At 32.2% G+C, this 11,559-nt stretch overlaps 1 protein-coding gene across 1 annotated transcript; it reads right to left on the bottom strand.

Moving 5' to 3' along the window:
- Positions 1-4,762: 4,762 nt before the first annotated feature.
- Positions 4,763-9,941, bottom strand: LOC113742433 (uncharacterized). Its single transcript, XM_027270268.2, has 4 exons — positions 9,771-9,941; positions 7,968-8,392; positions 6,177-6,390; positions 4,763-5,155 (listed from the first exon to the last, which is right to left on the bottom strand). The coding sequence occupies exons 2-4, from the start codon at positions 8,379-8,381 to the stop codon at positions 5,145-5,147; spliced, it is 639 nt and encodes a 212-aa protein (XP_027126069.1). The 5' UTR covers positions 8,382-8,392; positions 9,771-9,941; the 3' UTR covers positions 4,763-5,144.
- Positions 9,942-11,559: the final 1,618 nt, after the last annotated feature.

Raw genomic sequence — 11,559 nt, 5'->3', positions numbered from 1 at the left:
CATGCGATCATAAGCCAATACATCTTTAAAAGTTGAAACTTTTTTATAATCTTGTGATTTGAATCCAAACGTGCTTGATGATTTGTGTTTGTAGACCAAAAAGAAATCAACCAATTTTATGCCAACACAAAAATTTACTCAACCAATAAGAAAAGTTAGAGATTCAGTTATGCATTACTAATATTGGCTCTCAAGAAAGCTCATGAAAAAGTCTTTAGATGTATTTTTGTATTTTCTAATTTATATATATTTAGTATTTAATAATAATATATTTGGATATATAATTATACATAATATCAAAATATAAATATTATATATATAGGTAATTAAAGGGCCGTACCTATATCGGATTTGAGCCTAATAAAGCCCAAATTCAGCTCATATTTAATTCGGGCCTAATTTTTAGACTCAAACTCAGACCGGCTCACTAAAAGGTCAGGCTAATCGGGCTTTTTATCGGGTCGAACGAGCCGAGCTCGGGCTGGCCCAATCCCATTGACAGTCCTAGGTCAAATCCCCCTTTCCCCTTATGTCTTCTTAAATCCCACCCTCTTCTAATGAAAATTTTAAAAAAGAAACTTAATTACCTAATATCCTTAGGGTCCGTTTGGTTCATGAGATGACACAGGATTGGATTAATCATCCTGTGTCATTCCATGTTTGGTTGCATTTTATACATAGGATGACACATCCTTCCTAACCGAATTAATCTCCTATTCATGGGATAAAATGATCCCATGGGAGAGATGGGATTAATCATCCTGGGATGACTAACAGATAGGATGATAAAATTTTAGATTAATTTATCCTACAAAAAATACAAATTTATACTCTTATAATTATATAATCCTACTCTCACATGATAATATAATATGAATGGACTAATTTGCCCCTACTATTTAATTTTAAAAATTTTTGACTAATTTGCCCCTACTACCAATATAACAATATTTGGACTAATTTATTCTTATGAATGATTCAAATTCAAATTAGCTATTATATAACCATACTCTCATAAATAATATCATAATAAATAGACCAATTAGCCCCTACTAATTCTATTAAAATTTTTGACTAATTTGCCCTATTCATTATTTTAAAAATTTTGACTTACCCCTATTAATTGATTTAAAATTTTTGACTAATTTGCCATACTAACATCATAATAGAAGGACTATATTGCCCTTGGACTAAATTACCCTTACTAACCTTATTTTCTAAACGAAATTTATATAAATATATAATTTTATTAATTAGACTTTGTGAATGAGGACTTCAATAAGTTCAAACTCGATCCAAAGAGAAATCTTCTATATTAGCCTGAGTTCGGCTCATTGAAAGCTCTTAAATGAGTTAGGTTTTAATCGATTTAACCTTAATTTAGCCAAAACTTGGCCCATTATTTAATTGAATTTCAAATTTAGGTTCAAAAGCTTGGTCAAAATCTATTTTTAAAGGCCCGAAAGGGCTAAGTTTGAATGAATGCGAATTTTTATATATCAAAACCCTTGATTTACTTTATAATTATAAAGTTTTAAACTACTCTATTTTAATAAAATTTATAAATATTAAATTATTTATTAGATTATTTTATTAAATAATATTAAATTATTTTATTAATATTTTATAATATATTAAATTATTTTATTAAAAAGAATCTACAAATTAAGGGATGTTTTGGTCATTAAAATAGTAATCCTTCCTCATCCAATCTCCAACCAAACACGGGATAAGATTATTTTTCAATATATCCTATCCAACCGAGAACCAACCAAATACCAGATAACTTGGATTATTTATCCGAGAATGACTCAACCCAAGATTAATAATCCGAGAATGAGTCATCCCATCTCACCCAGTCCGTGAACCAAACAGACGCTTATTGTTTATTGCCCATGATTATTGGAAAGCAATAAAATTTGAATTCAATTACCTTTTATTATTATTCATTTATGTGTCTTTTCTCTTTTTCCTTTCCCTTTTCCTCTTTAATACTCCATAACTTTTACTCTCTGTTTATTTTTTCTTTTTCCTTACTTATTCAACCTTCAAACTTATCTTCAACCCTTAAATTTCTATAAGGCTATGAGACTCATTCATTATCATTGTCCTAAATATTTCTATCATTCTTCCCCACACAATCCCCTCTTTGGCATTGTGATGTTTGAAATGTGGCTATATAAGTAACCACTTTCTTGAAGGCTGTGAAATGCGTATCATCCTTGATTTACTTCATCCTATGCAAATCACATGCAACTCTCACATCCCCACTGCAATGTACGACAATCATTCCTTAAAGGAATCATTAATAATTGTATTAAATAATAAGTACAATATAATAGCGATTTGGTGCTTACCTAAAAGTTGAGGAGTTATAGAGCGGATACTCGCCACGTTAGACTACTTACTTATAACAATCGCAATCCTTCTCGTGACCAAATGTATATAATAGATTGGTTGGTTTTGAACTTTTATTTAGAATTATATCTAGTTTCATTTACGCAATATATAGAATTTTTTCTAACATCTATGCTATTAATTTCTTGTTTTTCTCTTTACTTCTTCTTTTTTTTTGAGTAAATATTATATACACTGACAGTATATATACTATCACTGTTAGATTCATGACATGTGTGCAAAAGTTGAATTTCAAATTTAAATTTCATATAATTGTCATTCATCCAATGTTGACTGTGTATACACTGTCAGTGTAGGAAAGATTAATCCTTTTTTTTTTTTGGTAGGGATAAGAAAAGAAATGGATTAAAGAGAATTTAAAGAAGTGGATGGAAGATAATTATACGGTCTCCATCCCTACATTGCAATCACTTGGGTACAGTTTCAAATTTCATGCCATTATATTTGTGAAACCATCTCAATGGCTTCTGTACGTAAGATTTTTAAGGTTAAAGGTGAGATTATCAATCTTTCACTCAAAGCCAATTCACTTCACTATTCTCTATTCTCCTCTTTTTCAACTTCTCTCTACTTTTTCTTTTCTTTTTAAATGCCTTCCTTTAGGGAGAGAGACCATGGGAGGGAGACCCTCACATGAATTTCATTTCATTTTTTTTTTCTAATAAAGTCTCTCCTAAGTTTTCTTAGTGAGAGTTTTCTGTTTCATCTAGATATTGTTAGTGAAAATTTTCTGTTCTCCAAGGGATTCCTATAGAGATCTGAAATTTTTCTGGATCTTGAATTTATTTCGATAGATCTCATCATCATTATTAGAGTTTAAAATCATTGATTAGTAGATCTAGTAGTTGCAACATGTACAAAAAGGAGCTATAGTGATTTATCTGTTAGAAGACAATTTTGAAATTTTTTGTATTTTTCAGATCTTTTTATAATTTTTTGGATCTATTATATCCGTTTAATTACAAATCTGTAATTTCTAGTGCATGTTTAACCTGTCATAGGGCAGCAATATAGATCAATTTGTGTTGGACAATTTCCAGCAATTTGTTAATGGAATTTGCTTTTTATGAAAAACAAAAAAAAAGGGTTAAAGGTGAGATTGATGAGATCATACAAAGTTTCTTTCATTCATCCAAAATCTACTTTGATTTAGTTGATGCTAAAAAGGAAATATTCTATTGATGCTAAAAAGGAATTACTCTATCTTGAATGTATATCTATGAGTAGATTCTTTTGTTTGTTAATGAGAGATCTTTGAATGAAATATTAGTATGTATTTGCATATGGATAGATTGGGAAAAAAGGTCGAGGTAAACCAATTAGTATGCGAATAAAGTACTACTCTTAATAATCACACACGTCACTCGGTTTGGAGCTGATAGACAGATGTAAGGCCATTGATTTATATCTATTTTTGTACAATATAGAATTTAACCTTCTTTTTCCTATTGTATATATTGGTACCTCAAATAATGTAATGCAATTCTTTCTTCTTCTTCTTCTTTTTTTCCATTGAGTTTTGTGTCTACGATTTTGAATTTGGATTTCTGATCTTAATGTTATGCTAGATTGATCTTGTGCTCATACAAGATTCAAAATTTGTTGTGTAAGACTATATGAGTTTTTTATGAAAATTATAATAAGTCATCGAATTTGGGGCTATGTTTCTATATGCAGTTTAATGTTTAGTTTTCAATCTTCCTATTGTGCTCAAATGTTTTAAAGAGAGAGTACTTCTCTCTACCCCAATATTAGAGTCATTTTTTGGAAATACAGTTTTTTATGGAGACATAGAAATCATTATATCTAAATGAGGCGGTAATGGTGAATCTATATATGTATCTTTTGAATTCAAAATATTTCCTTATTAAATATGCGTTGAAATTTTAAAAAATTATTTCTTCAAATGGCAAGATTGACAAGTATGCATTAAATTAAAAATTGTGACTCTTATTTTGAGACATTAATAAAATGAAAACATGACATTAATAATGAAATGGAGGGACTACCGTACTATACACTATTCAGTTACACAAACACAGGATTCTAATGATGCAAACATCATACCCATGGAGAAAGTGAATAACCATATGATATGACAGTATTAGTTTCCACTCATTGTCTGAAACTCAATTTTCTCTTTCCAATGTTTGTATAGCATTCAAATCTAACAAATCCTAACTTCTTAATAAGCAACTTACTGGATAGTAATTTTAAGAAATCTCTCTCATTCATTATCTCTGATATTCATGTTCAATTTAATTGCTAAAGTTTTACATAGTAAACTTTTACGAGTATATAGATTTGCGTTAAAAAAGAAACGTAAAAACCATGCATCTACACGGGTTAAAAAATGCTAGTATACATTCATAACAATACATAGGGGACTCATTTACTGTCTACAATTGTCCCTTGAAAAAAAAATTGCTTTATATGAGTTATTCCTATCAGTAAACAGGGAGCCTTGCAGTTATAGAAGCAACACTGAGTATTTAATGCCTCTAATTTAAGCACAATATAAAGACTTCAGCTAGATTTTGCATCCATTTGCCTGCTTGCATACAAATAATCCGTCTTTTTACACCTGATGAAAATGATTTGTAAACCTTGTTTTCAACAGCCTGCAACATCATAGTCTTCTTGAACAGAGAAATTGTAGGTTTTGGCAGCTCTCATGCTGTCAGCTGTAAGTCAGCAACATACAAACTGTACAGGGACTGTTAATGCTACCCTTTTCCTGCATCCACATGGTTACATGAGATTCAGTATGTGTTAAAGAGCCTACATAGAGGGTTAAAGAGGAATGAGTTGAGATTTCAAACTTCTTGAGATAGTTCACTTTCAAACAAACACATGTATGCATTTCCAAGTTTGTAGTGTATACAAAAATTTGAATCACTGGTCACTTTCTTAACACACTTTTGGTTTTGCTGGACATAAAAAATGTACACATGGTTTTGGCCTTTGTAAATAGGTTTCCAGTGCTTGCGGAAAAACTTGTCTGGCAAGATGGAATTCTTAACTTTCCCTTCCAAATATGTCAAAGATGAAGATGACAAGGGAACTTTTTTTCAAGCTCTTAAACGTCTTTAATAAGAGCATGAAACCAATCTCATAAAATGAATAGTTCTAAAATCACCTCAGACAATCATGTTTGCCTTGGCACAAAAGCAGACATCAATTTGACAGCAGATGCTATGGCCAATTTGTAGTATGGGGAAAAATGGATCAAACAAAAAGAAACCAAAAAATATATAATTAATTAAAAAATGATGAAGTAGTGAGGGGAGTTGCAACGAATTTGACCTTTGAACCAATTAACAATCAGCAATAGACCATGAATAAGAAAAATACAAATCTGAGAAATCCTAAACACAGTCTCTAGCCATGACACAAAAGATCTAGTATGGAGCCCATTTGCCCATACTTGACATCAATTTTGTGAAGGACATAATATGCTCAAATTTAGGTTGTATTTTCTTTTTTTCCATTGTTTCAAATAAAACGTACTCCAGTTCTTATTCATATTGGTGCATGAGAAATACACTGAATAAACAGTCCACCAAAGCTTAACATCTTGGGGACAAACTACCTTCTAGAAAATAGCTAGAAGCCAATAAGATATGAAGTCAAAAGCTGCCACAATTGGTTGTAGGAAAAGTGGCAAAAGTGGCTTTGAGGCTTACAAATTAGACATAGAACTTGAAATAATAAAGAACAAGGCATGATATTGTGTGATGGTATGTGAATGAACTCACCATATGTTCTTGAGTTGTGGTTTACAAGCTCCTGTCGTCTAGCTTCAAGTTCCTTTAAATTGTTACGAACAACTTGCACTTTTGTTGAAAGATGTTCATTATGGTTTTCTACATCTTTCATAAGGCTAAGTAGCTGCTCCTTATATGCTGCACTCAGTCTTTTCTTTACCCGAAGTTCTGCTGTTAGTTCCTGAATTCTTTTATCTTTCTCATCCTTCAAAAATATCCAAAGGATCATCAGTTAAATAATGATGTTAAAGCACCTTGATAATCATCTAATACGGAATTTACCACAATAGAGTACAACAAACTCTAGTAATATCTGCCCTTACTCAAATACAAAGACTTGAAAATCAGAAAATATAACTGATAACAAAAGGGAAAAGAAAACTACAATAATCTGGAGAACAGCTTTAGTGGAGTACAAATAAGAATAAACAATTTGTAAGGTTATGGGTTGCTTACCTTTCATCTTCCACCATTCACATTACAAAGATTAGAGAACTACAAAAAGATCTCATTTAACCCAAACTTTGCAGAATTAGCAGTTCGATTATTTGATCATAGATTATTCATCTTTTCTTTTCTCTTCCTCCACTATTTGAGATTCAAATCTGTTGCATTGGAAAGCAACAGCTGATCAATAAGTAGTCATGGATCTCAATGCCACTCAAAATGGTTGGGTGGCTCCAGGGGCCAATCGTTGGTCATGCTATATGCAGTTAGTTTCATTACATTGCTCAAGACTCACAGCATCCAGAGTTCTATCTGTGTAGGACTCATAGATAATTCATCAATTCACTTGTACCAAGAGAGACTAAAGTTAATTGAAGATGAAGGATTTTATTTAGCAGAGAGATAGTTTAGATTAACAAGAAATAGACTTTCAGGTTGAGAGTCTAGTGAAATTGGTGATGTCCTTTCATTTGAAAATAGAAAAGAAAACCATGAATGCCATCAGAATAATCTAAAGTACTTTGGCCAATAAAGAAACAACAAGCGAACATATGGGTCATGCCACAATTGTAGCCTAACAGAAGAAAGAAGTAGCAAAAGAAGAAAAGTGGAAGAATAACAAGTTAATAAAATGTACAGATCCATTGCTGTCTCTCAAGTTGCTCACGTCTTAAGTTCTGATAACCCTCTACTTTCCATTAAGAAACGCTATGCACTGTTTGGACACAAAGAGAGGCCAATAGCTAAAACCGGATCATGGAGAAAAAGAGTAATAAACCAATTGTGGATAGCGTCTTTTATCTTCTAAATTTCACCTTAATTTCTTGAGCTCTGTTTGTTCTAAAGGGCATAATCAACTCAAATCCACATACTAAAAACCCTAGCATGAGTAAGCAATATCTTTTATGTACGTTAATCTGCAAAACAGTTCAGCTCATAACAGTGTTAACTATGTACACTATAAGCACCAGAAAGCAACTATTTTGAACATGCCCAGAAAACCTATGCCTATGCAAATGGCATCCAGACTGGTCTTTTCCTCTTTTTTGGAAAAGCAATCATTTTGTACAGATAGTTGATTGTTGGTTGCTAGGAGCATTTGCTCAGCATTCAACAACTAAAAATTTATAAAACATGAAAACTCACAGTTCATCTTTGAATAAACATGCACAAGTATAGGGTGACAGTTGAGGGAATATAAGGAAAGCAGATGAAATCAAATGCCCATACATCTGTCTCAAAATACAGAGGCAGTTGGAAAAGAAATAGCAGATCAAACTCTCGATTCACTGAAGGCAAAATAATGCATAGACAAACTAGGAACTAGAAACTTACAAAAGTCGGACGTCTCCTGGGCAAGGAATCCACCAAGGGATGATTATGGTCCCTCGCGAATTTTCTAACTACCCATCTACCAGGCTTTTCTCTCTTAATCAGCATCATTGCTGTACAAGCTTCCCTTCGTCTATCCCGTTTTTGACTGGAAACCTTTGCTGAATTGTGACTGTATATTCCTCTGCATCCAAGTCCACGGGATATTATTGATCCATCTCTCTCAGACTTACGTGATGACAATACACGAGTAACAAATCCTGTCCGTAAAGCATACTCATCATAATATGCCCTTGCAGCTCCTTCAGATTCAAACACCATATCTTCATATGGTTCTTGGCCTTGCTCAACTTCGCATAGACTTGTGTCCCCACATCCAGAAGTTTGTAATCTTCTGGTGCCATCATCAACCAACATTTCCACATCCACTGAGGGACAACATTAGATTCTCATTCATCTCATTTATAGATTCTCATGGCAAGTTTGTAAGTAAAACCCATTTGTTTTACATTGTGCCAGCAAGAATATGTGACCCAGAATTCACTAATAGCTAGTTTGGGAGCTGTAATTTGATGAGAAAAGAAAGGAAGGTGACAAGAAGACGTCTTTTTTAACGTTTGGAAATCTTTGAGGGACAGAAAATGATGGAAAGCATATGATTCGGACGGATGAGCCCCTACTGCTTTGGTTACCAAAGTTTTCCACCCACAAAGGAAAAGCTGAGAATGCCAAATAAAATTTTTCTAGATACCAATTTTGTCCTCAAAAATGTATGGAACAAATTTTTATTGACATATATATATCCAAAATCATCCCTTTTCTTACCTTAACTCCCAAACAACATTAAAATCCCTTCTCTTCTTTTCTCTTCTTTTCATTTCTTTCATAACTTAACATTTCCCATCTTTTCTTTTGTAACCTAAACTCCCAAACTAGCTATAAGGGAGTTTGAATAACTAAATTGATAACTTATTCGAAGGCCTTGAGTAAATACATATTTCGTCAGCCTGGTGTGTTTATGCCCAAATAAGGCAGTGACAGAACTTTGACAAAGCAAATGAAACAGAATTCACCAGACAAATGTCATCAAATTATACAGTAAATATATCATTTGGAAACAAGTTTCTGATACGCTATTGTGGGGAAAAAAACCAGAAATATGTGCAATCACTTTTCAAATATCACCTTTTCATCATTGAATTATAGTTATTAAAAGTCCCAACATACACCTATTAACATGAATGAAGACGGGAAGACCAAACACTCTTTCTCGTATGCACATAATCCATCAGACTAATTAATTTGCTAAAACTAGTGACAGAGTGTTAGTTTCAACTCCATTAATTTGTTCCCAATTAAACACATAGCAAAAGTGCAACAAGATTCCAAATTAAAATCCTATTCTTAGTATACTCAACCAAAATGAGGCTGACCCAAATTATTTTACCCATATTTTCATTATTCTTTCATTTTCTCACTGTCCTTAAGCAACTTAATAAGCCCAAGACATGAAATTCATCTGATAATGAAATTAAAACGAACTACTTGAACAATTGTCTAAATAATTGAACAAAATGCCAAAGAATTGGTGAAAAAGTAGCATGGAATTGTGCTGGTTTCTAGAACAATGCACTGGTCATTTATGTAAAAACTGAACTTCTTTGGTGGAATTACAAACAAAACTCAAAAGGGTACTCAGTAAACTAATGAAATTTGCAATTAAACAGCATATAGCAATCCAAGAAAAGGGGAAATTTTCAAAGGAAGAATTTTGTATAGAACAAAAACGAAAGTACGAGACTTTACCACCGTTACTATGAAGCTCTAGACTCTTTACCCTCCTCAAGAAAATTCTGTTGTGTTTCTTTTTTCCGGAATTGATTGAATTAAGTGCTTGAAGAAGAGGCTTTGGGCTTCTGAATTCTCATAGATCCTGGGTTTGAAGAGAGAAGAAGAACCGTACTGGTAATTGGCGTTCTTAGTGTAGTTTAAGAGTGTGCATATATATATATGGGATAATTTCAGATACCTCCCCTGAGGTTTCTGACAGTTTCACTCCCCTCCCCTGTGGTTTCAGAAATACCACAAACCTCCCTTGTCAGATTGTGAGGTCCCATTTCTTACATCATTGGTGCCACAAAGACTTAAATACCCTCACAAGTTTGCTAATATTTCGTGATTATCTGGAAAAATTTAGTTAAATTAGTTATAAACACAATTAATGTAATTAACGAAAAATTAGAGTCCTAACAACCAATATAGAAAAGGGCCTTCGTAAATTTGTTTAAATATGAATGCAATTTTCAAATACGTTATTTTAATTTTCGTAAATTTGTTTAAATATGAATGCAATTTTCAAATACGTTATTTTAATTTTCGTAAATTTGTTTAAATATGAAAAATTGATTAAATAGCGCATTAAATACAAAACCTGCCAGTTTCTCATAAAGAGCTGGTATGTTATAGGCAATTTCTTTTTTTTTTTTTAACTTTCACATATTTAATTTATGTTAAATACAAAACATATTAGTTTTCCTTTGGGCACTATTTAACCAATTTTTTCCATAAAGAGCTGGTATGTTTCCCATAAAGAGTTGGTACAAAACATACTATAAACCTGCCAATTTCCCATAAAGAGCTGGTATGTTATGAGCAATTTCTTTTTTTATTTTTAACTTTCACATATTTAATTTATGTTAAATACAAAGCATAATAGTTTTCCTTTGAGCGCTATTTAACCAATTTTTCCCATAGAGAGCTAGCATGTCTCCCATAAAGAGCTGATACAAAACATACTACAAAACCTGTCAATTTCTCATAAAAAGTTGGTATATTATGCGCTATTTCACCAATTTTTCATATTTAAACAAATTTATGAAAATTAAAATAACGTATTTGACAGTTGCGTTTTTATTTGGAAGAATGCATTCCTTGGATGTATTTTTCACCCTGTGGAAAGAGATTCAAAAATCGTCACCCTTTGAGAAGTTAGTTTAAAAACTCCTTCTTTTTGGGAATTTACTCCTTGTTAATGCAGCCACTATATTTATTTTTTGGTATTAATTTTTTTTATGGTTTATGATTTTCTTATGTTTTATCAAAAAGTTAATAACTATTGTAGTTACAATTATGGAGATGTTAATTTGTCGTATGTGTAATTCTTTTATTTTAGAAGAATTGTTATATCAGGGGTAAATTTGAAATTTAATTACATTTAATTCCGAAACACTCATCAAACCAAGTATCAGGAATTGGAATGACGCTAATTCCAATATGTGAACCAAGTTAGATATTGGAATGAAAAGTTTAATTCCAAAACCGGAGTCTATGATTCCATTTCCATTTCCGATTTCAATCTGTAAAACAAGCAGTCCCTTACTCTCATAAATAGCCTTCTGAACTGGGCGTTGCATATGGACATTAGAACTGACTGCTAGAAAGAGCCGTTGCCTTCCATTTTGTTCACTATTGACGTTCAAACCTTAATGAATGCATTGGTCTCACTTACACCCCCTCAAGTTTTATTGTTCTTAAATTCCCTGTTTTTTCTTCACATGAGATTAGCTCATTAATGCAAGATAATGAGGGCGTTTGT

Source organism: Coffea arabica, chromosome 4e (genome assembly GCF_036785885.1).
Source record: "Coffea arabica cultivar ET-39 chromosome 4e, Coffea Arabica ET-39 HiFi, whole genome shotgun sequence".
Classification (NCBI taxonomy): Eukaryota; Viridiplantae; Streptophyta; class Magnoliopsida; order Gentianales; family Rubiaceae; genus Coffea; species Coffea arabica.
The sequence above is the reverse complement of the archived record's forward strand: the minus strand, read 5'-3'. Positions and strand labels throughout refer to the sequence as shown.